General features: G+C 39.0%; 1 protein-coding gene across 1 annotated transcript in view; it reads right to left on the bottom strand.

Moving 5' to 3' along the window:
• Nucleotides 1–24,706, bottom strand: part of timeout (circadian regulator timeout) — a 285,339-nt gene extending 260,633 nt beyond the window's left edge. The window contains exons 1-13 of the mRNA XM_072299231.1: nt 24,427–24,706; nt 22,757–22,886; nt 21,969–22,122; nt 20,808–20,988; nt 20,198–20,332; nt 19,562–19,657; nt 18,251–18,414; nt 17,356–17,473; nt 16,744–16,890; nt 15,162–15,274; nt 7,245–7,377; nt 6,472–6,626; nt 5,956–6,101 (exon numbers count right to left, since the gene is read on the bottom strand). Of these exons, the coding sequence (XP_072155332.1) occupies nt 5,956–6,101; nt 6,472–6,626; nt 7,245–7,377; nt 15,162–15,274; nt 16,744–16,890; nt 17,356–17,473; nt 18,251–18,414; nt 19,562–19,657; nt 20,198–20,332; nt 20,808–20,988; nt 21,969–22,122; nt 22,757–22,850 (1,636 nt within the window). The 5' untranslated portion in view covers nt 22,851–22,886; nt 24,427–24,706. The remainder of the gene's footprint in view (nt 1–5,955; nt 6,102–6,471; nt 6,627–7,244; nt 7,378–15,161; nt 15,275–16,743; nt 16,891–17,355; nt 17,474–18,250; nt 18,415–19,561; nt 19,658–20,197; nt 20,333–20,807; nt 20,989–21,968; nt 22,123–22,756; nt 22,887–24,426) is intronic.
• Between the last annotated feature and the right edge of the window lie 471 nt (nt 24,707–25,177).

Below are 25,177 nucleotides of genomic sequence, written 5' to 3'. Positions count from 1 at the left end.
ACACTTGGACCAAGTCACTGTTGCTTATTTCACGCGTAGACGTAAACTACTGGACAAAACAGGTGTGCGGACAAAAAATCGTTGACGGAATGCCCTGAAACCACTGACTGCACACTTTTCCAGTACTTCCGGACCGCCCTCAAAAATTCAGTAGGTACTTTTTACGGACTTGACGAACTTATGTACATCCTACCCGGGCGTCTTTAGTGGATCCTTGGAAGGTTTTGGGCTCCTTGTTACATTTCCCACAAGCATCAGTCTCAACTATTCAAAATTCGTGTGTAGCCCCTAAACCTTTTTTTATGTTAGCAGTCCTTAAAAATTCCACAAATGTCTTTTTTCAAGATCCCCGATGTGGATTAACTCCTCTCGTTTAAATGCGTCGCCAAGATTCAGTCAGCTGAAAGATATCTCGCCGAAAGATATGTCGGCCAGGGTGTCTACTAAAACAAGCTGTCCCAAAAATCAGCACTTTTACGGTACTTTTTCAGTGCATTCCCAAGAAATTCAGTACCTCCTCAACGGAAAAATTCAGTACTTTTTCAGTACCTCCGTTTATGACGAAATTAAAAAAAATTACAACAATTCGAATTTCTCTCTCAAATTGCGACAAAAAAGAAAAATTCCGGACCTTTTAGCAGAATTTTCGCACATTTTCAGTACCCCCGGACCGCGCTTTCAAAATCAGTACTATTTCCGGACTTTCCAGAAATTCCGAACTTGTAAACACCCTGGTCGGCGCTCAACAATGCATGGAGATGAAATTATCTGCGGTGAAACCTGTTCATAATTGATCTTAATGGAAATTGTTTCCGGTCCCGTGATACATGAATGCGTGTAAATAAACCTGCTCGTGTCGGAAACTTGATGATACAAGAAAAACGTCTCGGTCCCGAGAGATTCCGTCATGAAAACAGGTTTCACTGTATTACTTTAAAAAAAGTTTAAAGATTCAGCCCTTATCACTCGGACGATGATGAAAAGGCGCGGAATCGACGCGTCGAGAGGGAAAGGGGGCGGACTGGTGAGGGGTGGGGCTGGGAAAGCGGGAAAAGGAAAGGGCTACAAGAAGAAATAGAAAAGATAAAAAAGGAAAAGAATCCATCCCGCGGACTTCATTTTGTCCTGTGTTGATTCTTCTGCTGGTGATTAGAATAATTGTCGTTATTTAAACGGCATGAAAAGGTGGATTTTTATTCCCCCTCGAAATTGAATTACGCGCTTCGCGAGCCTTCCCCCACCCCCACCAGAAAGCGCCGCCGTCTTCTTATCATTCCCGGACAGAGTCGCCGGATTTCCCGGCAAAATACACTGATTTTCGTTGAGTTAGAAGAGAGATATTTCACGAAATATCGGGCGTTCTCAAGTTCGAGAGATGTGGGTTCTTGATGAGGATTGTCTAAAATTTAATAGCACATCTGGTCATCCGCTCAACAAATGGCTGAGGCTAAACACTACAACTATGTGGAAATCCTGAGGCAATCCTAATTTTTCCTGATTTTTGACTACTAAATGCTGATTTCATTATTTTTCAAAATCCTGATCAAATCCTGATTTTTTGCGGAGAAAAATTAACGGACAAATAACAGATAATTAACGGAAAATAAGCGGACGGCTGACTTTTCTCAAATCCTGATTTTACGATCGATTCTTCCTCAAATCCTGATGAAATCCGGTTTAAATCCTGATTGACCTCAAAATCTTGATAGAATCGGGCAAATCCTGATGCTACACACCTTGTTATAGCTTGAGAATTTTCCAAAGTGAACACTGAATGTTACATCATTATCGCGCGAGACTTTTCCGGGGTGAACACTGAATGGTACATAGAGAACGAGAAAACTTGAGAATTACTCAGTGATGCTCTTAATTTGTTCTACTTCTAAAATAAAGTAATGCTGAAATTATGAAAAAAGGTGATTGGAATGCGTGGTTTTGAAGTTCACCATCGTCATGCTACTCCTGAGCCCTTAATTGGCATTTCATTTTCTGAGTCAGAGCCTTTCATGGACTTAAACTTGGCCTTTTTACCACCTCCATCTACTTATTGATTATTTCTAAGTTTTAAGCTATACTATAGAAAAAAGATGAAGGAAATTAGTACAAAAATCCTAAAATCTAATTACTCTGCAATGAGTCAAGTTTCAGTGAAAATTTGATTTTGAAATAGCTCGAAATAAATCGGAAAGGACAGCCCACGGGAAAATGGCAATTCGACAGATGAAACGGTTTGCTTTTAGGATTATTTCAAGCTGCACGTCGTAAATAATTTTTTTTCTAATAAACATGCTATAGAATAATTATATTTCTGACGATTTCTTTAAAAAGTCTCAAAATTAAAAGGGACCAACTGGTAAATCGGCTATCGAATTTTTCTGCTCTTTCTTTTAGATCCGTACTCACAGGACAGTGTTCGGTTGAACTTCAAAAACAAAGCGAATAATTTTGCGAATTTTCACTATCTGACAACAACTGTTGATGGAATAAATAAAAGAATGCCGAAGTACAACGTCGCACGGGGGGAGGGGAGAGAGTTTTCATAATGCAATATTTCTTCGCAAAGGGCGGTTGAATAATTCGATTCCAGATTTCTCAATGAGGGCCCACGAAAGGCTTGCCGAACCGCGGTGCAAAACTTTCGAGTTTACCGACTAAATCAATTTTATCTGATCACAACATGGTAAGAATGTGGCAGCGTAGACTCTTCGTTGAATTTTATTTTCTTCCTCTTGTTTTGATGTCATTGAATACCTTCATGCCCCTTATTTAATGTGAACAGGCCGTGGGTCTTGACTTTTGGTCTAATGGTATTTAGAGACCCTATCTTGGAATCCTTTCCGTTTTAACGGCATCATTCTTTGAGACTAATCGCGCATAGAGGAAGCTTTCTCTATGCGCTATCTCTATTTTAAAGAAAATTTTCTCAATTTGAAACGGAGAAAAAAGGTTGCGGCTCGAGGTTGAAAAATTGCAATATTTTGGCCGAAGGAAAAAATCTCAAGGTTTTGCGGGAAGATTTCCTGACTTCAGGGTGTCTACTAAAACAGACTGGCCGAAAATCAGTATACTTTTACAGTGTTTTTCCAGTACATTCCCAAGAAATTCAGTACCTCCTGAACAGAAAAATTCAGTATTTTTTCAGTACCCCCAATTGACGAAATTCGAAAAAATTCAAAAATTTGGATTTCTCGCTCAAATTGCGACAAGAATGAAAAAAATCCGAGCCTTCATGCGGGATTTCCGCACTTTTTTAGTACTTCCGGACCATCCTGAAAAAATCAGTACTATTTCCGGACTTTTTAGAAATTCCGGACTCGTATACACCCTGGACTTACTCACTTTTCTGATTAACTCGTCACCCTGCCCCTGGTGTTTCGATTAAAATGTCTGTCTTTTCGAGGTTTTTCCTGACCCTCACAACCCTACAAAAACCACGAATAGATGAAAACTACTACTCGATTCCAGCGAGCTGATTATTGAAACTTATAGACAAATCTATAGACAAGGACGACAAAAGGGATTTGGAGGGATCTTATTGGTGGAAGCAGGTGGTGGTAATGGACATAGGAGGTAGGTAATGAAGTAACTAACGGCAACCCACTAGAGACCCGACAGTTAGTCCATCATTTTCTTCCTTAGTCTATAAGAACCAACCATGTCAACCAATAGGATCGCTCCATACTCCCTGTGTCTTTTTTGTCTATCGCTTTGTCCATCAGTTTCAATAATCGGCCCACTGACGAGGTTCAAAAGTTAAAACTGGAACTTCGAGCAAAAGTGAAATTCCCCTTCTCCACTTGAGCTCCTATCTTACGCGCCCTTTTTCTTTGGAAGGAAAGACTAATTACGGGGGCCGGTGCGGGGACCAGGAAAAACTGGAATCGAAAATACCGGCTCCTCGACTCCGATGGGGAGTAATTTTAATTACTATGATCCCGAAAATTGACCGAGGTCGGAGCCTGGAGTAGGAGGAGGAGCACCCTAAAGTCGCTCCCTCGGGAACTCGTCTTTATGATTCAGAACCATCGCTTTCATGTCCTTTCGACGCCTTCCGTTCCTCGCTCACTTATTAAGCGGTGCTGAGCCTGAGTCCCACGGCTGTCGCTTTGAGGAAAAATCCCGCTTTTATTCCTCCAGAAAATAGGCACTTGAAAGTCTTGGAATTCCTCTCTCATGCGAAAACAAAAAAGGGGAGATGATTACGAGTTGAGGATTTTTACGCGGTGACATCGTCAGGCTGCAGCAACGCAGAGAGTTCCTCACTTCCTTATTTTTCGACTATTTTTCGTCCAGTTTTTGAAAACACTGGAAAAAAACACATTGGATCTAGGGTCCAGACTCTTAAAAACATCGACAAGAAAAAATACTCTTGATTCAATCGGATTTTTGCTTAAATCAAAAGGAAATCCGCTCAAATTAAGAGGCTTGGTTCTTGATTTAAGCAAAAATCCGATTGAATCAAGAGTATTTTTTCTTGTCGATGTTTTTAAGAGTCTGGACTCTGGATCCAATGTGTTTTTTTTCCAGTGAATCCTCTTACCCGACATTTTCAAGATGATGACCATCATGACTTTTTATGGCTTTTAGCACGTTCACTTATGAGTCGATCATAGCGACCGGTTTTTTGTAAGTCGCGCCAGGTCAAAAACCATCAATGAACGTTGTTTTGAACGGTTGTCGTCTCGTCTTGCTGCTGTGCCGTCCGAAGGAGGAACGCCGTTGAGCCCTCCGGCTCCCGGCGTTGCCAAATATCTTCCGATAAAATGCGAACTTTCTGGGAAAATTGTGAATGTTTTTCTTCCAATTTTTCAGAGAATTGTATTCGTGATTTTATATGAAGTATCTGAAACTATTAAGGTAATATATTCATCCGTTTTTCATGAAATAAATCTTTTATCGGGAGAATTTGGAAACGTTTACACGTTTAAACGGTGTTTCTCCTTACCACGCAATCAGCGGGAACGGCGGTTTCAAGCGTTTGCAATTCGCCGTTTTTGGGGGTGTTTTTTGACCCGATGAGAACAATTTTGCCGACAAGTTGGATAAAAACGGGTTGATTTTCAAACTGCCGCGATTTTCAAGTACGCTGAGCCGCATATTTTTCACGAACATTTTATTCCATCGTCTCCCGGACGAAAGAGCATTTCTCCATTGCCAGGTTGCGAAAATGCCTTGAACAATTCATTATGCCAAGAATATGACAATGCTATATGTTTCCAAAATGATATATCTTTCTGCTTGTGATTATGAGCAAGAGAAATCATTGACATCCCTGATTAGAAATAGGTTGATTACACAAAATTAGCATGCAAGAAGATTATTATTAATCAATGTGTGTTTACTGACGGGTGCGTCTAGCCGTTTTGTTCTTTAGGAAATTCTACACTGCTGAGTTGTAGCTCTTTTGGCCTAGAAAACGACTATTCTTCCGCGCGACTGACCCGGCGACCGCAGTCGCAACTTATGAATGTCTCCGTTCTAGTCGATTAAAAAAAGTATCTATGATTTGATTTTTTGGTGCAGGGGTACAAAATCTGTCCGATCTTGCTGTTCGCAAATGACGTGATCAGTAAGTGAATTTCCGCGAAAGTGAGAAAATTCTTGTCAGAAACGGCACCGAAAAGATCTTCGGATGAATTCCAACGATCTACCAATCTTTTCGAACTATCGTACTGGCGAGCAAAATTCAGATCTTCTGAAACATAAGGCGTGTCCTGTGAGGAAGTTTTCACAGTAGAGAAATCGAGAAAATAGGCACAATAATACGATATCCAAAAAAAATAACACAAAAAGGGACGGTGAGCAAATTTTTTGGGAAGACTTGAGGTAGGGGAAAAATCCCGGATCGCATGAAACGTTCGGCGGTATGAAACTTTCTATCCCCCTGCAGGGACTAACTCTAATAATACAGTTTTGAAGAGGCAGATTGTACAGATGGGAAAACAAAAAACTTACCGGCGCCTTTTTTCGACTTCTTCTTCTTTTTCTTTTTGCCGGTTTTCTTGCTAGTTTGTACGACCATATGATGGGTGTTCTTGCAGTAAGCTTCCAGGTGCTTCATGAATATGTGCGCCGTCTCTACGAGGTCGATGAGATAAGATCTGAGAAAGAAGGAATAAAAGGAATAAGGAGTCCACGCTTACAAAATGTGATTTAGCGGGGGAAACAACAAAAAAAAACTTGAGGCCTTGGAAAACATATCTGGTATAATTTGCAGCTCTTATCTACGGACACAGAGGAAGACTTTCGGGTTATTTTAAGGCATTTCTGTGATTTTTTTCGTATTCTGGTAAACTTGCTATGTATTAAAACTGTGTTTTCTCATCAGAAAAAATATATGAAAAAATTAAATAAATGATAACGGCCTATTCTGAAGCCCAACAGTTTGGAGCAGCGAAAGAAGTCAGAGGTCAGGGCTGACCAAAAAAACATGTTGAAATCGTGAGATACACGAGGAATAGAGAAACAAACCTGGTGAACTTTAAAGGTGTGAATTTTGTGAAAAGGACGAAAATCAAATCTCTGTAATCGGAGACGTAGAATAAGTTGCTTTTGATCGATTTCGCTGAGGCTCTCACACCCTCGTCAGAGCTGCGATCCATTTCAGCCAAAGTTAACAACAATTCCTGTACGGAGAAGAGAAAATTAGAAGAATTAATTAATGGTTCACGCAGACAGGTAAAATCTAGAGAGGTACAACGCAACTTTAACCCCAAAAAGTTCAGTAACGACGGTTTCAGAAGTAATAAAACACTGGAAAAAAAACACATTGGATCTAGAGTCCAGACTTTTAGAAACATCGACAAGAAAAAGTACTCTTGATTCAATCAGAATCTAGCTTAAATCAAGAACCAAGCCTCTTAATTTAAGCGGATTTCGTTTTGATTCAAGCAAAAATCCGATTGAATCAAGAGTATTTTTTCTTGTCAATATTTTCAAGAGTGTGGACTCTAGATCCAATGTTTTTTTTTTTTTTTTTTTTTTTTTTTTTTTTTTTTTTTTTTCCAGAGCAGCTGAAATGGTCGACTTTATTGAGGAAAACAAACGAAGCTGTTAGGAAGGTCCTGAATGTGTATTTGAGAACTAGTCCAAAAATTATTGAAATTACCAAGCTCCGAAATACAAATTCCAGAAAAAAAAGAAAAAAGTTGAATTCAGCTAATTCCCATGGCCCATCCCCGAACAAGGGCACTGCAGAACGATGTTATTGCTCCAATCGAAAAAATAAGTTGTGGCTCTGTTACCTTATAGGCCTTCAATGCTAGATGCATTCGTTTCGACCACACGGGAATCTTCTTCTTGTCCGTGATCATCATTTCCATCCAGGTTTCCAGCTGGCTCTGAACGAAATGGAAGATGTGCACTGACAGAGTTTCACTGAAACATCAGAGAAAACCGTGATCAAATTTAGCACGGCGAGAATGATACACTGTTGCAGTTTTTCGGAAGGCGTATCACCGATAACGCTAAAAGCCTTTTCGCTATCCTCTGAAAAGAAAGTTAGACTGGGTTCGCACTTTAGCAGGGGCTTCGTACGTTCCGCAATGTTAACGACAAGGAACTCCTTCATTTTGTGAGGTATGCAGCATGGGCTCCCAAGTGTTAAAACAGAAGTATCCAAAACCAACGCGGGGAGGGGGGGGGGGAGTTCTCCGATGTTTGCTGCTACCATCAAAACGCAGATTTTCCCTCCAGGTTCTTACACAGAGCTATCGGAATGGGGGGGGGGGGGGTGGGAGTTCTCCGATGTTTGCTGTTACCATCAAAACGCAGATTTTCCCTCCAGGTTCTTACACAGAGCTATCGGAATAGACTTCGAGTCAGTTTGGTCAAAGTTTATATTTAAACAAAACTTTAGAGTAGTTGAAGTAATTTAAGTTATCCATTAAGTAGTGAGGTCACATTAATTAAAATCGGTGCGTCAGCACTCATCATGGTACTGAAGTCAAAAATCAAAATAATTGCAAAAGTGGAAAAAAAGAGAAAAAAGAAAAAAAAATTACTAATTCAGTTAAATGATGCACACTTCATTGAACTGAGCTAGGTATCGACAGTAACACCCCAGATTGTCTCAGATGAGGACCAACGTTATGTACCAGTGGCCTGAATTAATTCCTTACATATTTTCTCGTTCTCCTTATTATAAGTTTTCTATAGGATTGAGGTTTCCTATTTGACATTCTATGGTGTTACTGGGCTGATTATAGTTCAGTAACACGGCATTTTTACATTTGGTTCCTGTGGGAACTCCTTTGGTTTTGATTTCCTTCATAACAATAATTGAAACGGTCAGAAAATGAACTCGTCCCTGATCTTCAAGAATCTGAACTCCTGACTTGATGGCTTCAGATTCCAGTTCGCCAGTTCCTCAAAAAGCTCATACTGGCCAATTCAATGGAAGATAAGGCCCTACGCCGGATATCATCACGGTTTGGAAACGCTGACGCCGTTATTATACAGATTATCGCGGGCAATAACCGGCGTGGTTCGTGTGGAGAGCCTTCAAAAGAGTAGATATGCTTCAAACGCAACACCGACGATCTTGTGAGCGAATGGAGATGTTGCATGTGTGCGGAATTTGCGATTTGACTGTAAATTCTTGTGTAAAAGTTCGCGAGAAACACATGGTGCCACTGGTTTTCTCTGAAATCAACTCCCAAGCTCAAAAGAAAAAGCTCTCAAATTGAGGCCAAAATGGAGGGGATATCCCACCCTACCATAGGCGTAGCTAGGTCATTTTGCTGGGGGGGGGGGGCTGGTCCCCCACCACCGGGGGGCCTCCCCCGGAAAATTTTTGAAATTTTAACTCTATTTGAGCGCATTTCGAGGCACTTGTGGCGCTAATCTTCCTTCAATTTCTGCTAAAAAATCACCCAGTTTTATGAATTTTAAGGTTAAAATACTTTGGAATGGACCACTAGACATGGTACGAATTTCAGCATTCTGATAAATGTTTCTTAGCCAAAATTTCACGTGAAACACGATGCGCACAACAAAAATTACCAAAATCAACTCCTCACAAAGATATTGAATGATTCCTGATGCGTGAATTCAAACCACCCGCTCATGAAAACTCAATGCTCTACGTGATTCACATCGCGCGCTAAGCGTTATCATGACAGTCTCTACGATATACAAATCTAGCAACCTCAATCTTGACGCTTTGGCTCAGCTATAGCAAATTGCTTATAGTTTGAACAACACATGGTGGGAAATGAGCATTGCTCGATTGAGAAGCTTGCTGAAACCGTTATGTAGTGCGCGATTTGACTCAAGTAGAGCTTTGAGTTTCTTGTGAGCGGGCAGTTCAAATTCCTCGTAACCAATGTGAAAAAAAACGGTAATATCTTCGTTAGGAGTTGGTTTCAGTGATTTTCGTTGTGCGAATTGTGTCTTACGTAAAATTCTGGTTAAGAAACTTGTATCAGAATACTTAAACTCGTACCTTGTCTAGTGGTCCATTGTTGCATTCAACAGGTTATACTATTTTTAGGCATATGTTAGGCATGGTTGACTAACATACTGAATACATACTAACATACTACATGTTTACTAATTGCCGACATATTTACTTTCTATTTGTGACGCATGAAAAATGCAAAAATTGAAAGGTAAAGAGGAAAAAGAAAACACTGTTTGATTTGATGGTATCAGCTTGCTGCGTGCAGTAAAATAAGTAAACTAACAATGTGTTGCGTTCATTTAGGTCACGCGACTAAACTAACCTCCCGGAGAAACGAGAAGTATAGCCAGATTTGAAGGCGTTCAAAGCGTTTGGTTGGGTAACGCAACTAAACTAACCTCCCGGCAAAGCGGAAGGTATCGCCAGATTTGAAGGCGTTCTAAGCGTTCGGTTGGGTCACGCAACTAAACTAACCTCTCGGCAAAGCGGGAAGTATCGCCAGATTTGAAGGTGTTCTAAGCGTTCAGTTGGGTCACGCAACTAAACTACCCTCCCGATAAAGCGTATGTATAGCCAGTATTTGAAGGTTCTCCCGGCGTTCACAAACTAACAGTTAACTAAGCGTTCACTAAAACTTGTCAGGTTCCAAAAGATTTTCAGGCAGAACTAACATTTATTTCAGTCATATAAGATTAAGCAGACGACTGCGATGTTCGGTTGGGTCACACAACTATACTAACCTCCCGGCAAAACGGGAGGTATCGCCAGATTTGAAGGCGGGTTGCCGTGTTTTCAGTTTTAGAGTCCCCAAATAAAGTGGCAGCCCTGTCAATGTATTTGCTCCCTATCTTTGCATGGAGAGTTTGTCTTGATCTAGAGATGGACTCTCAGGATAGCGTAGGATATCCCCTCCATTTTGACCTCAAATTAAGAGCATTTTTCGAGCTTGGGAGTTGATTACAGAGAAAAGTAGTGGCGCCATCGTGTTTCTCGCGAACTTTAATAAGAATCAATAGTCAAACCGCAAATTCCTCACACGTGCAACACCTCCATTGCCCCGGCTGAAATGAACACCTCGTTTGGCAACGCATACCGTTAAACGGCGAACAAGTGTGTGTCCATTCTTGCATATTCTGCAGGCCTGGTTTATGAATCCTGGTTTTCCAAAAAACCGCTTTTACAGTTCTGCCATATCAAAAGATAGTGAATCCCGATACTTGGAGCAACCGTTGCAAATGAATGCATTCACTGATGAATGATGCCTGAGTGAAGAAAACATCTTACACACATCAGCAGAAGTCATCATTATTTCGTACTAATCCACAAGTTTCCTCCATAAAAAGACGGATCCATGGCAGGTGCAACCAAAGCATTTGACCAAAAACAAGGCCAAATCAGAGGCACGCATCCGGGATTCAGCAAAAAGGATGACGAGCCGTGACAAGGAGCAAGACAAAACAACGGCCGTGGCTTCCGCACGGAAGGGAGACCCGAGGGGGGGGGGAGAGGGGGAGGTTAGCGTCGACAAGGGGGCTACAAAGAAGATAAGGTCGAAGACAAACCCCGGCGCGGGCGGGCGACGGCGGCGGGGGCAAAAGAGTGCTTTGTTGATTAATTGACTGTTATTAACTTCGGAGCGCGCAACATCAAACTTATCTAAACATTTGCACCCCAAATTACATTTCCTGCCTTGATAACCCTTTCTGCACTTGGGCGTATGATGAATTGCAGGGCAACTTGGCGCGCGTAAAACTTCTCGGCTGTTCATCACGACGAAACCCCAATTAAATATCGCCTCCCTTCCGCGGCCCCCACCGATCTGCTTTTCGGGGGTCGAGCAAGCAGAGGTGGAAAGGCATACGTAAGGCGGACCCCCCCCCCCTCCCCATACCTCTTACCTGTGCCACCGAACTCCTTGTTCATACGACCGTCCACGAGGAGAGGGACTTTAGTCTACGAAAACTCAAAACTCAGTTGTTGATACAAGGGGTGCAGAAACTTCCCAACCACGCAACCGACCGTTCGCGTGAAATGGGGAAATGGATTCCCATGTGAGGACGAGAAAAATGGAGGAACCCATGTGAAGACGAAAAAATTGGGGGAACCTCGAGAGGGTTTTTTTTTTAGAGTTTAGGGAGAACTAGAGTGTTGCGTGCGCTACTTAGAGGGAACATAACTGTCAAGCGTGCTGTTTTTGGGTGAACAAAACATTCAAGCGCGCTGTTTTGGGGAACCAAACTGTTGACCGCGCTGTTTTGAGGGGACCCAGCTGTCGACCGCGTTACTTTAAGTGTCGGGCAAAATTCTACGAAAACTTAAAATGGGGGAACCCTTGGAAGTTTCTGCACCCCTGGTCGACACCAGAGCATAAAGGCGGGTTCTATGAACATTTTAGGACCAACACACCCAAAAAGTCAAAAACCGGGTTTACAGCGGTTTAAAGTGAATAGTTGAAAAAAAGTAAACCTTGTCTCTACGGGACGTCTTCCCGCGATTTGTCGTACGAAAACGTCGCACTCGTGAAGTTGCGACAAATACTGACTGACTGAGTAGAATTCAATCGCAGTACCAAGTAGGCCAGTAGGGTCCTTTTAGAGCTCCAGGGCCAACTGAGAACGGAAGAAATGAACGCGAATTGCGTGATATTTTGTTCTTCATTCGATTTTTCGTGTTTGTTCGTTTATTTAATCTAAATAATTAGTTTGTCTTACTTGGACTACATTTTGCAGTTAGGAGCTACGATGTCTGGCTCGGTTTAGAAACAACATACTTACCATTAGTTTCCCTATGCACACACGTGTTTTTACGGATGAGCCAGAAATTGTAGATCTAATAGCAAAATGTAGTCCAATTATTACTATAATTCCGTAACCATTCTATTTTTACCACTTTATCTTCCTGCATAAACTTGTAGCAGGCAGACAAATCTCATGAAAACTTCCCTTGGATACAAGACCTCAGTTCAGGGCCGGATTTACCTACTTGCCGCCCATGGGTCGCCTGTTGTATTTTGCCGCCCCCTTCTCATTCGTTTTGAAACATCAATGAAAACCATCAAGTGAACGTGCCGGAGGGGGAGGAGTGCAAAAGACGCGTTTACTCGTGTTGGACACATTTTTTTGCGAAAGCCCTGTCAACACTACTAGCAATAGTTCACGGAACTTTGTGCGAAAGTCAAGTTCTGTAAACCTATCTCTGTGTGGACAAGGCCTTCCATTTATAAGAAATGAACGAAAAATTATGAAAGAGCAAACATAAATGTGGCTTAGTAATTTTAACTTCCGCCGCCACGCCGCGCCGAGCTGACCGCACTGTGTTTGACGCAATGCGTGAAGTATTCACGTAGTCTTGTAGGCGCTATGCGTTTCACACTGACCGCACTGTGTTTGACGCAATGCGTGAAGTATTCATGCAGTCTTGTAGGCGCTGATATGTGATACGTGCCGACCGCCGCGCCGAGGGCTTTTCCTTTTCATCTCAAATCCACGTCATCATTGCTCTCTGCGCCGCGCCGCGTCGCTCCAGGCGTAATGGAGATGTTGCATGTGTGAGGAATTTGCGATTTGACTGTTGATTCTTATGCAAAAGTTCACGAGAAACACGATGGTGCCACTGGTTTTCTCTGAAATCAACTCCAAAGCTCAAAAAAAGCTCTCAAGTTGAGGCCAAAATGGAGGGGATATCCTACGCTATCCTAAGAGTCCACCTCTACATCAAGACGAACTCTCCATGCAAGGATAGGGAGCAAATACATTGACTGGGCTGCCACATTATTTGGGGACTCCAAAACTGAAAACACGGCAACCCTGCAAATTTATTTGTTCCCTATCTTTGCATGGAGAGTTTGTCTTGATGTAGAAGTGGACTCTCAGGATAGCATGGGATATCCCTTCCATTTTGGAGCTTCCCTGAGAGCTTTTTTTGAGCTTGAGAGTTGATATCAGAAAAAACCAGTGGTACCCTCATGTTTCTCCCAAACTTTTAAATAAGAATCAACAGTCAAATCGCAAATTCCTCACACATCCATCATTTCCATTGCGTACTTGGTTCCTCTCTTAACTCGACTAATTAAATGTGCTATCTTTTGTATCACCGAAAGACGACAAAATTAGAAATTACTGTACTCTCAGGAAATGAGATATTTTGTCGCTTTTTCTTGTTTGTAAATTTTTTTCTGAATCCGATTCTTCACACCAACATTTAAAAAAATTTCAAAATTTGCCGCCATGGACTGCGGCCCATGTGGCCACCTCCTAAATCCGGCCCTGCCTCAGTTTCGAGAAAAATTTGTTTAAACTTTTAATGTGCCAAATGCAGGAAAAAGCGTGCCGGATTATACTGCAACTGTACACCCTCTTTTGTCACAAGAATGAACTAAATCATACATGACTCATTCTTTGGGATTCTATAAGGAGTATTTTTGGTTGAAACCTCACAATCCGATTTTTCGATCCAGCATGACGGAAATTGTTTCGCTGAAAAGTTTGTTTTCATGATGCAAGGTGCTGTGCTTTAACTTTTGAGCATCGGAGCTTTGGGAGATAAAAAGAAGAGTGAGCTCTTCCTACCAAATGTTAGGAAGGAAAAACCAAGGGCCGATGCAAGGGAGGAGTTAGGCGAGAGTATCGTCATATTGAAGTTCTTGCATTCAGCAGGGTTTTCGATTCACCTGTCCGTTGAAAAAGCAATTTCCTCAGAAACACAATAAAGCCGCTGGTTTTCTCTAAAATCAACTCCAGAGCTTGAATAGAGCTCTGAAAGTTGAGGCAGTGGTTGAGGAGATAGCCTGCGCTTGTAAGACACTCTGTACACGCCACAGAGGACAGAGGGGTGGGAAGATTCTGAGGGTGACAGTGTGCAGAGATGTAGCAGTTGTATGGCAGTTGGGCAATGACAGAGTCCTTCTTTGCCACTTGGACCTTAGTTTGCTCCCAACTTAAAACACTTCGAAGCCTTATTCCTCCAGTTTCCCTGATCTTTCAATTTTGACAGTGCCTTCAGTTGATGCTCGAGATAATAATGCGCCAAGATATTTAACCATTCAAAATGTTCTTAATACTAAAAAAATCAGACGGGACTTCCGCCTCCTCTAGCCCTTATTACACCACGCCCCCAACAACACCAGCTTCAGTGCCTAGAGTCCCTAAGGAATGGTGTCAAATCTACAATTCTTGATTTTATTTTCCCTCCCTGGTGTCCCCCTTAATCTTATGGACTTTTACGGAAAAATTCTTTGATGAAAATCTGCGAGTTCCTCTCTTTTTTCCCTAGATTCTCCTGGGAGCAACAAAACTTTTCTTCAAAGTTTGAGAAAAGAATCTTCTTGCCCATCTCTCATCTGTGTCAATAAAACCTCGCCAACGGGGAGCACCAATTTAAAAACAAGAGAGCAGAGAAAGAAGAAATTTCTCGTTTTCCCTAAAAAATTCTCTGATTTTCTTGGGAATTGTTAATTCCCTGATTTCCCAGTTTTTCCACGTCCTATTCAACATCCCTTTGATGGACATATAGTGTGTTGTTGGGAATCAAACAGGGCTAAAAACTAAAAAACAATATTTTGTCCCAATTAAAGAGACAATGGAGAAATTTACATTTTGTGGGAGCTGTCAAGCCACATACTGAGAACTGGCAAAATATCTGCTCCTCTCGGAGGTAAATTTGAAAATTGGATCCGTCATTAAAATAAATACAATTTACATCACAGTAACAATAAGGTTGCAAAGAAAAAATTAAAAAGAAAATAAAAGAGGAAACTTACCTGACTAATTTCACTTGGAATTTGTAGAGACGATTGAACTCCATGAAAAATGCTAGAGCCCAAAAATAGTAGGACTCATCATTGGGCTGTGCCTTACCTCTTGAAATTTTTTCCTGTAATTATTTTAAAATGAACCAGATTAGGAGATAAAAAATAAATGAACAAACCAAAAAAAACAGCAGAATCGAGGGAATTTTAAGTTTTTATTAAACTAGCAATAAGTTTTAGGGGCCATTCATAAAATACATAATGTTTTGGGGGGAAGGGGGCTACGGAGGTTTAGTCAAGTTTTACGCCATTTTGTTTTTAAATGATAAGAGATATGGACCTAGTCATCACAAAAATTGTGCCACAGGGCGTCGAAAAATCCGAGATTTAGCATTACATATTTTATAGATGTCTTTAAAGATGGCATAAGAGGTCAAATATTTAAAATGCATGATGACTTCGAAAAAATGGATTTTGAAAACCAACTTGAAAAGTAATTAGCATCGAAGGATTTCTTTTTGATTCAGCTTTTTTGAGAATTCGACTGAGTTTGTTGAGAGATTTACGTAGTTTACACAAATGCTCATGTATTTCCTCTCTCTCTCCTTTTCAAATCCTTCAAAGAGACTCTAGCATTCAAAACTTAAATGCCACATGAAAGCACTTAATTGCCTCTTAGTAATGATGGCTCATTGCACTTTGTAGACCTATGATAAGAAAAGCTTTGATACTTTCAGTTCCCGAACTTTTCAAATCAAAACTTCTTATCCTAGTTGTATATAGAGATCAACTGGACTTATTTCAATGACTTTTTGGGTTATTGACTAGTGATGTTTTCTAAACGAATTGAGGCATTGGATGCGAGAAGGGCACTCCTCGATTGCGGTGTTTTGGAATCTCAGTCGCTAATTAATCTTTTGGAGAAGAATTTAATGGGTGATTTTTCCAGAATTCTTTCCGTAGGAAACTGTAGAATCATAAGGAATATTCAGTAAAATTTTTAGTGAAATGGATGCATTCACTTTCCTGACAATGAATGAAATATCAGAGGAAACTCTGAAACACTGCGACCGAGAAGTGCCCTTTTCGCATCAGTGCCTCAGTTCATTTTTGAAATTTTCGATTTATGACACAGATTTTTCTGGCGATCAAACAGTTCTCTGAGATCGTGAAGCATGCATTAATTGTTGGGTCCCATAGCTGCACGGAAAAAAATTAAATTGCTGACTCAACGATTCAATTGCTAAAAACAGTGAGTGCAATGTTTCAATGTAGATTTTACGACAAAAAAATGCTACTTTAACCACCCCCGTGGTTAAATTAGTTTACAATGTGGTTAGAGTAGCATTTTTTTGTTGTAAAATCTACGTTGAAACATTGCACTCACTGTTTTCAGCAATTGAATTGTTGAATCAGCAATTTATTTTTTTCCGTGTGCAGGGGAGGGGCCCCTTCTCATGCTCAAAGAAATAAAACAACTAGGACAGATTAGTCAAAAGCGGCACATAACTCTATTGACATTGTGAATGTTCACATCATCTTTTCTGATAGACTTTGAAAATAATACTAAACCAGGTCAAAATAAGGAACTTACTCGAACAGCAAACATGAATGGATTGTAGGCGCCGTTCAGAAATTCGACACAAAACTCTTTTAAAAATAGACGAATACTATACGCCGACTTTCTGACTTCTTGGGTGTCTTGCATCGGCAATCGATTTTTGGGCGTTTTCGGTTGAACCTGGGAACGTACAAGAATAGCAAAATTTAAGAATGAGTCACAATCCTATACGAAAACCTAAAAATGAAAAATGTTAGAAAAACTTACAATGCATGTTGCTAAAACTTTCTTCATATAATATTAGAGCTTGTACGTTGTTCATGCATGAGCATAAAATCCTTATTTCTGACCATTATTTTCTGATGAGACTTCTTGTGAATTCTAGTTGAAACACCTCATGTAAATGCAGTGCTCTTTCCGTACTTTTTCACTTAATTTCAAGTCTTGGCCAAAAAAATAAGTGGATTTTGAGTAACACACTGCGGATATTCAATTTTCAAGATTCGTTTTACAAGTAAGTAAAAGCTATTTGTCTTCAAAGGGTTGAAATGAAACAAAATATCAACTCGAATTTTCGTCTGATGGACATAAAAATTCTGACAAATAAAATTCCTAAAAATAACAGCAAACTTGAGTGATTTTTACCTTATGTTGATCAAAAGTCAACTGGGTGATTTCTTTAGGAGCCTTGTGTACGACCATATCTCGATCTCCGATTGATTTGATTCCTTTAACGACAAAAGTCCCTCCAAATCTTGAATGCCTGAAGAAATGGAAAGATATTAGATCATTAAAAATTGGGAACTCAAGTTTTAAAATTTATAAAGATAATTTTTTAGACATTTTGCTGTAAAAAAAGGAAAAGCTAAGAAGATTCTAGGTAATGTCTCTAATGTAAGATACTAAAACACAAATCTGACCTGAAAATCTAACGTTTAAAAATAATAATATCTCTTTCCTTCCCAGTGTTCTTACTATAAATGAATCAGTGAGAACAAAAACACACCAACTCGAAAAAATGAATATAATGAAGACAGACACGAAACTGCACAGTAGGTGAAGAAGTTAGTCCAAGAAAAAGACTTTCAGTGCCGAAAGACAAGTACTTAAGGAAACATTAAAGGTCCAAGTTGGAACAAATGCACTAATTTCAAACCTTTTATAAAAATTGAATGTCTTCAATGGAAATTGAGCATTTTTGAGTTACGGAGTTGGTGTGTTTTCGTCCTCACTGATTCAAATAGAGAACAATTGAGTTACCTTCCTGACAGCTTACGATGGATGTTTAAGACTGGTTGGCCCATTTTCTTGGTCAAAATGTTTACCTCTCTTCATTCACTTTTGTTTCAATACTGATGCATCTGATAAATTATTTTCGTTTTACAATTTCTATTGAATTTTCTGTATATTTTCCTTTTTGCTGGCTACCCAAGATCTCATGAAACTTTTTCATTAAATCTTTCTTAGAGAACCTCCCCCCCCCCCCAAAAAAAAAAAAATAAATTACACATTCAGGGATGCAACTTTGCGGTAACCTCACCTGGCTCCAGCGTATTTTCGCATTTTTTCGGCTTTCTCTTCAATTTCTTTTTGTCTAACAACTAGCAAGGCAGCATTATCTTTCACTTTCTCTTCCGCACTTCTACTGGCAGACACATTTGCTAAAAATTCTGGCGTTTGCTCTCTCAGTATCAAGGAAATAATCTGAAACCAAAGGTAAGTTCTAATTAATCTGATTTATATGAGAATAAATAGATGATACTTTATAATGATCTAAAACAATGAAAACCGTTTTCAAAATTTGGAAAAAAGATCCTCAAAAATAAAGGTGTCATTGTAATAGTAACGACCTGTTTTTACAATTCACTGAACAAGTCTATCTAAAATTAACTTGCTTTTTTCATCAATCTGTAAAATGTACTTTTCAGCACCATGTCCTATAAATTTTACGCTTCACGGTGAATCTTAATAATATCATCTCCTGCAAAAGTTGAAGAATTTGTTGTAGCAAATCAATTCTTGAAACATCATGACTCACTGAGTTATCATGAGTTCCTTGTCTACTTTTTGAAGAATTCACGCTGGGAGATATTTAGGAGCCAAAAACTCCTAATATTCTACAGGAATTTTCAATTTTTTATTTACAAATCCTCAATAAACTTCTACCTTTACCAATATTAAAAGATAGTGGTAAAAAGACTTCTACGTGATGGTATTTATCACGACAAAAAATTCAGGCTATTTCAATCCAATTTCTTTCATTTCTTCAACAACTTTCTAATCAGTGCATAACTTCCTATTGCTATCCTGATTGGCCGTTATTTCTATGTTCTGGTGCATTCACATTTTTCTCCACAATTTCTAATTTTTGAGGATTTTTTATCCTAATTCCCTTGACGTAATTTTAAACTATATTGAATTTTCAACGCAACATAAATGGAACGTATGTGTTGACAATCTGATTTCCAGAAAAGGAAATAAGATCAAGGGCTTAAAGAAAGTATATCGACGGTGTAAGTCGGCAATCACATAACTCCGTTTGCGACGTCGCAGACTTCCTGTCATACTTTTTTTTAACGGAAAATTACTCAACGGCAATTCTTTAAAACTTCCGTGATTTTTCTTCTCTGTGCGAAGAAAATTCTGCAAACACTTCAAGGAATGATGTCAATTAGTTCTTTTTTAAAAAATTAACATAGAGGCAGAGATTTTCAGACACCGCAAACGAGTTATGTGATTGCCGACTTACACCGTCGATATGCTAATAGCCTAATTAAAAGTGGTTCATTCTTTATGGCTCTAACTCCATCCACTTAAGGATTTCTTGGTAAAAAATATGATGCAATCTTACCTCCAAAATATGTAAATAATACTGGGTTTCATTTTCTGAACTTGCAAGGTACACAAAAAGATCTATGAGGCCTGAAGTGTGCATTGCCCACAGCACCTGAAAGAACATACAACGATTAAAAATACTTTTCATTACATCCTGTTTATTATTCAAAGAAAGTCTGCTTGTTTTGTATTTTCAGGATTGCCACAGAATTTAAAAAATGAATTTTTCTGATACTTTTCTAACACATTTTGATAAAATTTCTTGCCAATTGAAAATATGCCAGATAGTTTATAAATAATGTAATAAAATAAATAAATGTAATAAAAAATTGCTTTGCTTGAGATGCTTCTTTACCTCTTCCATTTATTCTTTATCTCCTCCTCTCCTTTCCCCTTTCTCCATTTCTTTGGCCTGCGACTCAATTATTGAAACAATGCTAGCTTGGCAAGACAAGACACAGCCCTATCTTAACCGTGCAATACATAACATTTCGATGCCTTATTGGGCTGCTTTAGACTTTCAATAATCGACCCGCTGAGAGAGGAGGGAGCCGTGTCTTTGTGGCCCCCGCTTTGGGTCTGTCACTGAAACTGATTTCTATCATGATTAGAAATTCATCTCATTTTCTAGGAAAACATGGAAACAAAATACCTGATCATGAATACTAGCATCACTGTCCGGTCGTTTTTCTTCATTTGAATTAGCAGGAACGTGCAGAACGTTTCGTGCCAAGATTAAAATCCTCTCGATAATGAAGCCTTTCTCCTCACCTCGATCTGCCCATTCCTGAGGAGAAAAAAAGACTTGTTAATAGATATAAAAATATAAATTTGAGGTTGAAAAAGTGAAGTGTTTCTTTTGAATTACTTAACACATTGCAAACAGCAGCATTTTTCTGTGTGATACAACAGCCCTGCGAATCATCAAAATTTTGGCGATCTTCACAAATATTCTGGCTGGCTGAGAAAGCGCATAAGAAATCAGGCTTTTGATTTTCAGAGAACATTTTTGTGATACATTAAAAACAAATAAAAATGATTTTGCTGATGCGTTTTTCGTACTTCAGAAGAGTAAACATAAAGGTCAAAAATCATGTTTTTTCATCAACTTTTCAGAGATGTTCACTCCTCTACCAAAACTTGTGGTCGAAAACCCCCCATTTAAAAGATCGGTGATCACATCATCAAGTTATTTAAGTCCAACACAGTACGCACTATACTAAGTTAAAAGGAAAAAGAGAGTATGATTAAAAAGTACTTACTAGTTTTAAGATGGTGCCCATTTTATCAGCCAAAACTTTCCATATCTTTTCATCTGCAAAAGCTGCTTTGGCACTTTGTAGTTGTGAGAGAAGCTGTAGGTAGTAATTTCTTGAAACTTTTTCAGATGGCAATTCTTCTTTATATAAGAGTATAACTGGGCTCATTAAGTTGATTAGAAGACTGAAACAAACATTAAAAATAACTCTTAATTAGAGAGATTAGTTTATAAATGCTTCTTAACATGTTCACATGTTCATGTATCAGGCTTTCAAGGCTGTAAGTGGGTGGATCTGTGATCTCTGGAGACTAACATTTGCACCACATTGTTAGACTTCTGATCTACACATGTTTTTTAGTTGCAGAAGGAGCATGACATCTTACAAACAAAATTATGACTAAAAATCTCTTAGAGCCTGGTTTACGAGTTTTTTTTAACTCATCACTAAAGTTCACCGCTTTTATAAGTAATTCCCTTGTGTAGAAGGAAAAACTACTTAGTAAACTATCAGCTTTAGGATGTCCGGCAAACGGTAATGAAATTTTTAATTAAAAGGTAAGTACGTAATGCCAATACAAGTAAACGTTGGCAGTTCACCTGTCAATGTTACATACTTAAATTATCTTCATACATTCTTTGTTTCCAGAACATTGACCAAGATACAGAGTAACTCCAGGGTGTCTAGTAAAACAGGCTGGCCAAAAACCAGTGCTTTTACAGTACTTTTTCAGTACATTTCTAAAAAATTCAGTACTTCCTCAACAAAAAAATTCAGTGCTTTTTCAGTACCTTCATTTGACGAAATTCGAAAAATTTCAAAATTTTTAATTTCTCGCTCCAATTGCGATAAAAATGACATAAAAATGAAAAAAATTCCGGACCTTCTTGCGAAATTTCTGCACTTTTTCAGTACTTCCGGACCGCCCTTAAAAAATCAATACTAATTCCTGACTTTCCGGAAATTCCTGACTTGTACACACCCTGAACTCAGAGACACAGTCCTCTAGAATAAGTGTTTTTTGGAATCTTTTTCATGGCTTAAGAAGTAAATCATTCATCTTAAAACTATTTGAACTAAACTACCAATTGTGCCAGGGCAGAGAAAACCTGAAAAAGGCTTCCTTGCAACGTAATGTTACAGGAGTACGAGAAAATTACTCACCGAAGATTAAGGTCAAACAGTTCTTCATTGGAGGAATGCTGGCAAAGGATGGGAATCAAGTCCTTCTCTAAAACTTTGGAAGAGCCCAGCTGTCTCCTGATTTCATGATTTTCAGAGTCACGCCGAAGATATCGAATGAGATCTCTGATGGATTCTGAATTTTAAAAGGACAAGGTTCATTCAAAAAAAAAAAAATAACTTCATTCAGCTAAGAAAAATTTTAGGGGTAAAAGATCATTTTTAAAAAGTTCTGTGCAAAAGGAAATCGAAAACAGAAGATAGCAGATGTGTAGGTGTAATGTTCTTAACAACCTCCTGAGCATAATTAACTTTAAAAATCAATCATCCTATCTGCCAATTGTGAGGAAAGCAGAACGGAAAAGTAAATTTTTCAATATTTTTACGAGCATTTTCTGAAGGAAATAAAGCGACATCAGAATGATAATGGGTCAGTTGCAGTGGTCACAGAATCGTATTTTGGTGCTTGATTCTTGTAAGTTAGCTAAAAATAATTAGATCCGTCCAAACAGCAACTTTCTATATTCAATATTAACTGAGGTATCACGCTTGGAAAAATTTGGTTCATGATGTCATTCTAAAATAATGTCATTAGAATGCAAGATTATCCACAAATTCACCACTTACAGATAAAATGTCTTAATATTTGACGACAGGTGTAAAATCTAGACCATCTCGTAAATTACTTCCAAGTACTTTTTGATTCATTCTCTTCTTAATAATATTATAATCAGAGAGGTAATTTTCGTGGACATAAATGCAGAACTTACCTTTACAATATGGATCTAAGTTGTAAATAATCTCATCGTTGAACCCAAGGGCGTTGCACGTAGCAGTTACCTCTGCCGAAATAAGAGATGACATTGCTCTAGATTCAATATGCTAGGCAATGCTTGTAATCTAAAAAGAAGCAGAGAACAGTGGAGAGAAATTAAAATATTTGTCCTAAAAGAACTATGGTTGCATAAGAAATTTCACCTTTAAACATATTTTTTTATTTTGAAGAAAGCACACTAACACAAGGTGATCTGAGAGATATCAATGGCAAATCAGCGAAACCATACATCTCTGTTTGCGACATTTCAGGCTTTCTGTTATACTTTATTGTTTTTTTTGGAAAACTGATCAATGTGATTTCTTGCAAACTTCCCCCTTGGGTCATTCCATGCCAACTGGTGCCACTTTGAAAATGTGATCCCCTCGGAATTTGATTAAATTTGGCATACTTGATGTCCATGCATGGCTTAGTGAAAATCCAAAATTTTAAGTTGATTTGACCACCCGCTGGGCTTTTATTTAGACACTAAAAGTTTGCGAAAGTTGGCTCTTTGGAGAGATGCCACCACTTTATTGATGTAGAACTTCAGAATGGTTCGTCCAAAATCAACCATTCTGGTGTTATTAGAAAACCCTGAGAAAGAGCTTTTTGCACATGTATAACAAAATTGGGCTTAATTCAAAATGCTTTTCTGGCGCAAATTTTAATTTTCAAAACAACATAACTCTAAATCAGACCTTTCAATTTCTCTGAAAATTTCACATGATGTTGATGACACCCTCAACTATGGGTATGCAAAATTTCAGAGTCGAGACTTGGTGGAGCCAAAAGTTATGAGAGGAAAAGTTCGGGGATGCGAATCTGTGCTGATGCTTAAGCAATCTCCAGTCCCGAGTTCCAGGAATCATCTCCGAATAGGGCTGAGTGACACGGGCACAATAGATTCGAATGGCGCAATTTGCTGTCTCCGCCTGAATTCAGGGATGATTCCCAAACCTCGCGACTAGAGACTACGTAAGCTGCAGCACAGTTTCGCATCTCCGAACTTTTCCTCCAGTAACGTTTGACTCCACCAAGTCTCCACTCTGGAATTAGGCATACACATGGTCAAAGGTGTCATCAACATCTCATGAAATTTTTAGAAAAATCGAAAGGTCTGATTTCGAGCTCTATTGTTTTGAAAATTACAATTTGCGCCGGAAACAAATTTTGAGTTAGGCCCAATTTTGGTTATACATATGCAAAAAGCTCTTTCTTAGGGCTTTCCAACGACACCAGATGATGAACCGTTCTGAAGTTACACATCAATAAAGTGGTGGCATCCCTCCAAAGAGGCCAACTTTCGCGAACTATCAGTGTCTGATAAAAGCTCAACAGGTGGTCAAATCAACTTGAAATTTTGATTTTTCACTAAGTTATGCGTGTACACCAAGTAAGCCAAATTTCAGTAAATTCTGAGGGGGTCGCTTCTTCAAAGTGCCATCAGTTGGCATGGAATGAACCTCTTGATTTTACTGGTCCATCATCGGGAAGCAAAAGAGCGAATTTGGTCCAGCTCCAGTGATATTGACTTTAATTGAATATGGTTAGACAACTAACATTTGATGAGGAGTGATCATTGTCTTAGTTGAAACGAATGCTGTAATGTCTTAAAATACGTACCTTAATTTCTATAGTTACTTGATGTCTGAGCTGTTCCGCGCCCTCATCATGTTGAAATCAGACTTGTGCAGGGTGAAAATGATTTTCACATCAAGCTAACACTAAACACGCGTACGCTCTGAACTTGAATTAATATGAAAACTGTAGAAAATTGTGCGATTGATAGCAAAGTTATTTTAAAAGGCTGATTAAAAGTAAAAGCATGTGGTCAGCATCCATTATCACTGATTCATTCACTTGTTGTTTACAAAAAAAAACAAAGAACAGCTGTTTTTTTCATAAAAGGCGGGAAAAAGACCCGGTCCAAGTTTCTCAGTTTCGCCGTAAGAGGGCGCATGGAGAACCGCCAAATACGAATTTGTGCTCTCTCCGTGGAGACCCTTGTACATCCGTATCTCACGCAGGAGGCCTTTTCGGCATTTTTATTCTTTAATTTCAAAAACCAAAAAAAAAAAAAAAAAATTGGGTTAGTCCTAGATGAATTGTCGTAATAAATATTCCAACCATATATCGTGTAAAAAATGGTAATGACTCAATTATGCATCAACGAAAATGTCATAAATCCGCCAGATCATATAATTCTAGTATCAAAGGTGTCATGATGTATAAGGAACATTATGATACTGGGAGAGAAAATGTTCATATTTTAAGATTTCGTAACGTTGATTAAGGGTGAAAAATGGAAATAAAATAATTATTTTGATTTCATTCATTTAAATGGGAGAGAGAGGTTTTCTTGATTTTTTGTAAT

Source organism: Bemisia tabaci, chromosome 4, assembly GCF_918797505.1.
Source record: "Bemisia tabaci chromosome 4, PGI_BMITA_v3".
Classification (NCBI taxonomy): domain Eukaryota; kingdom Metazoa; phylum Arthropoda; class Insecta; order Hemiptera; family Aleyrodidae; genus Bemisia; species Bemisia tabaci.
Note: the sequence above shows the minus strand (reverse complement) of the source record. Positions and strands in the feature narration are given on the sequence as shown.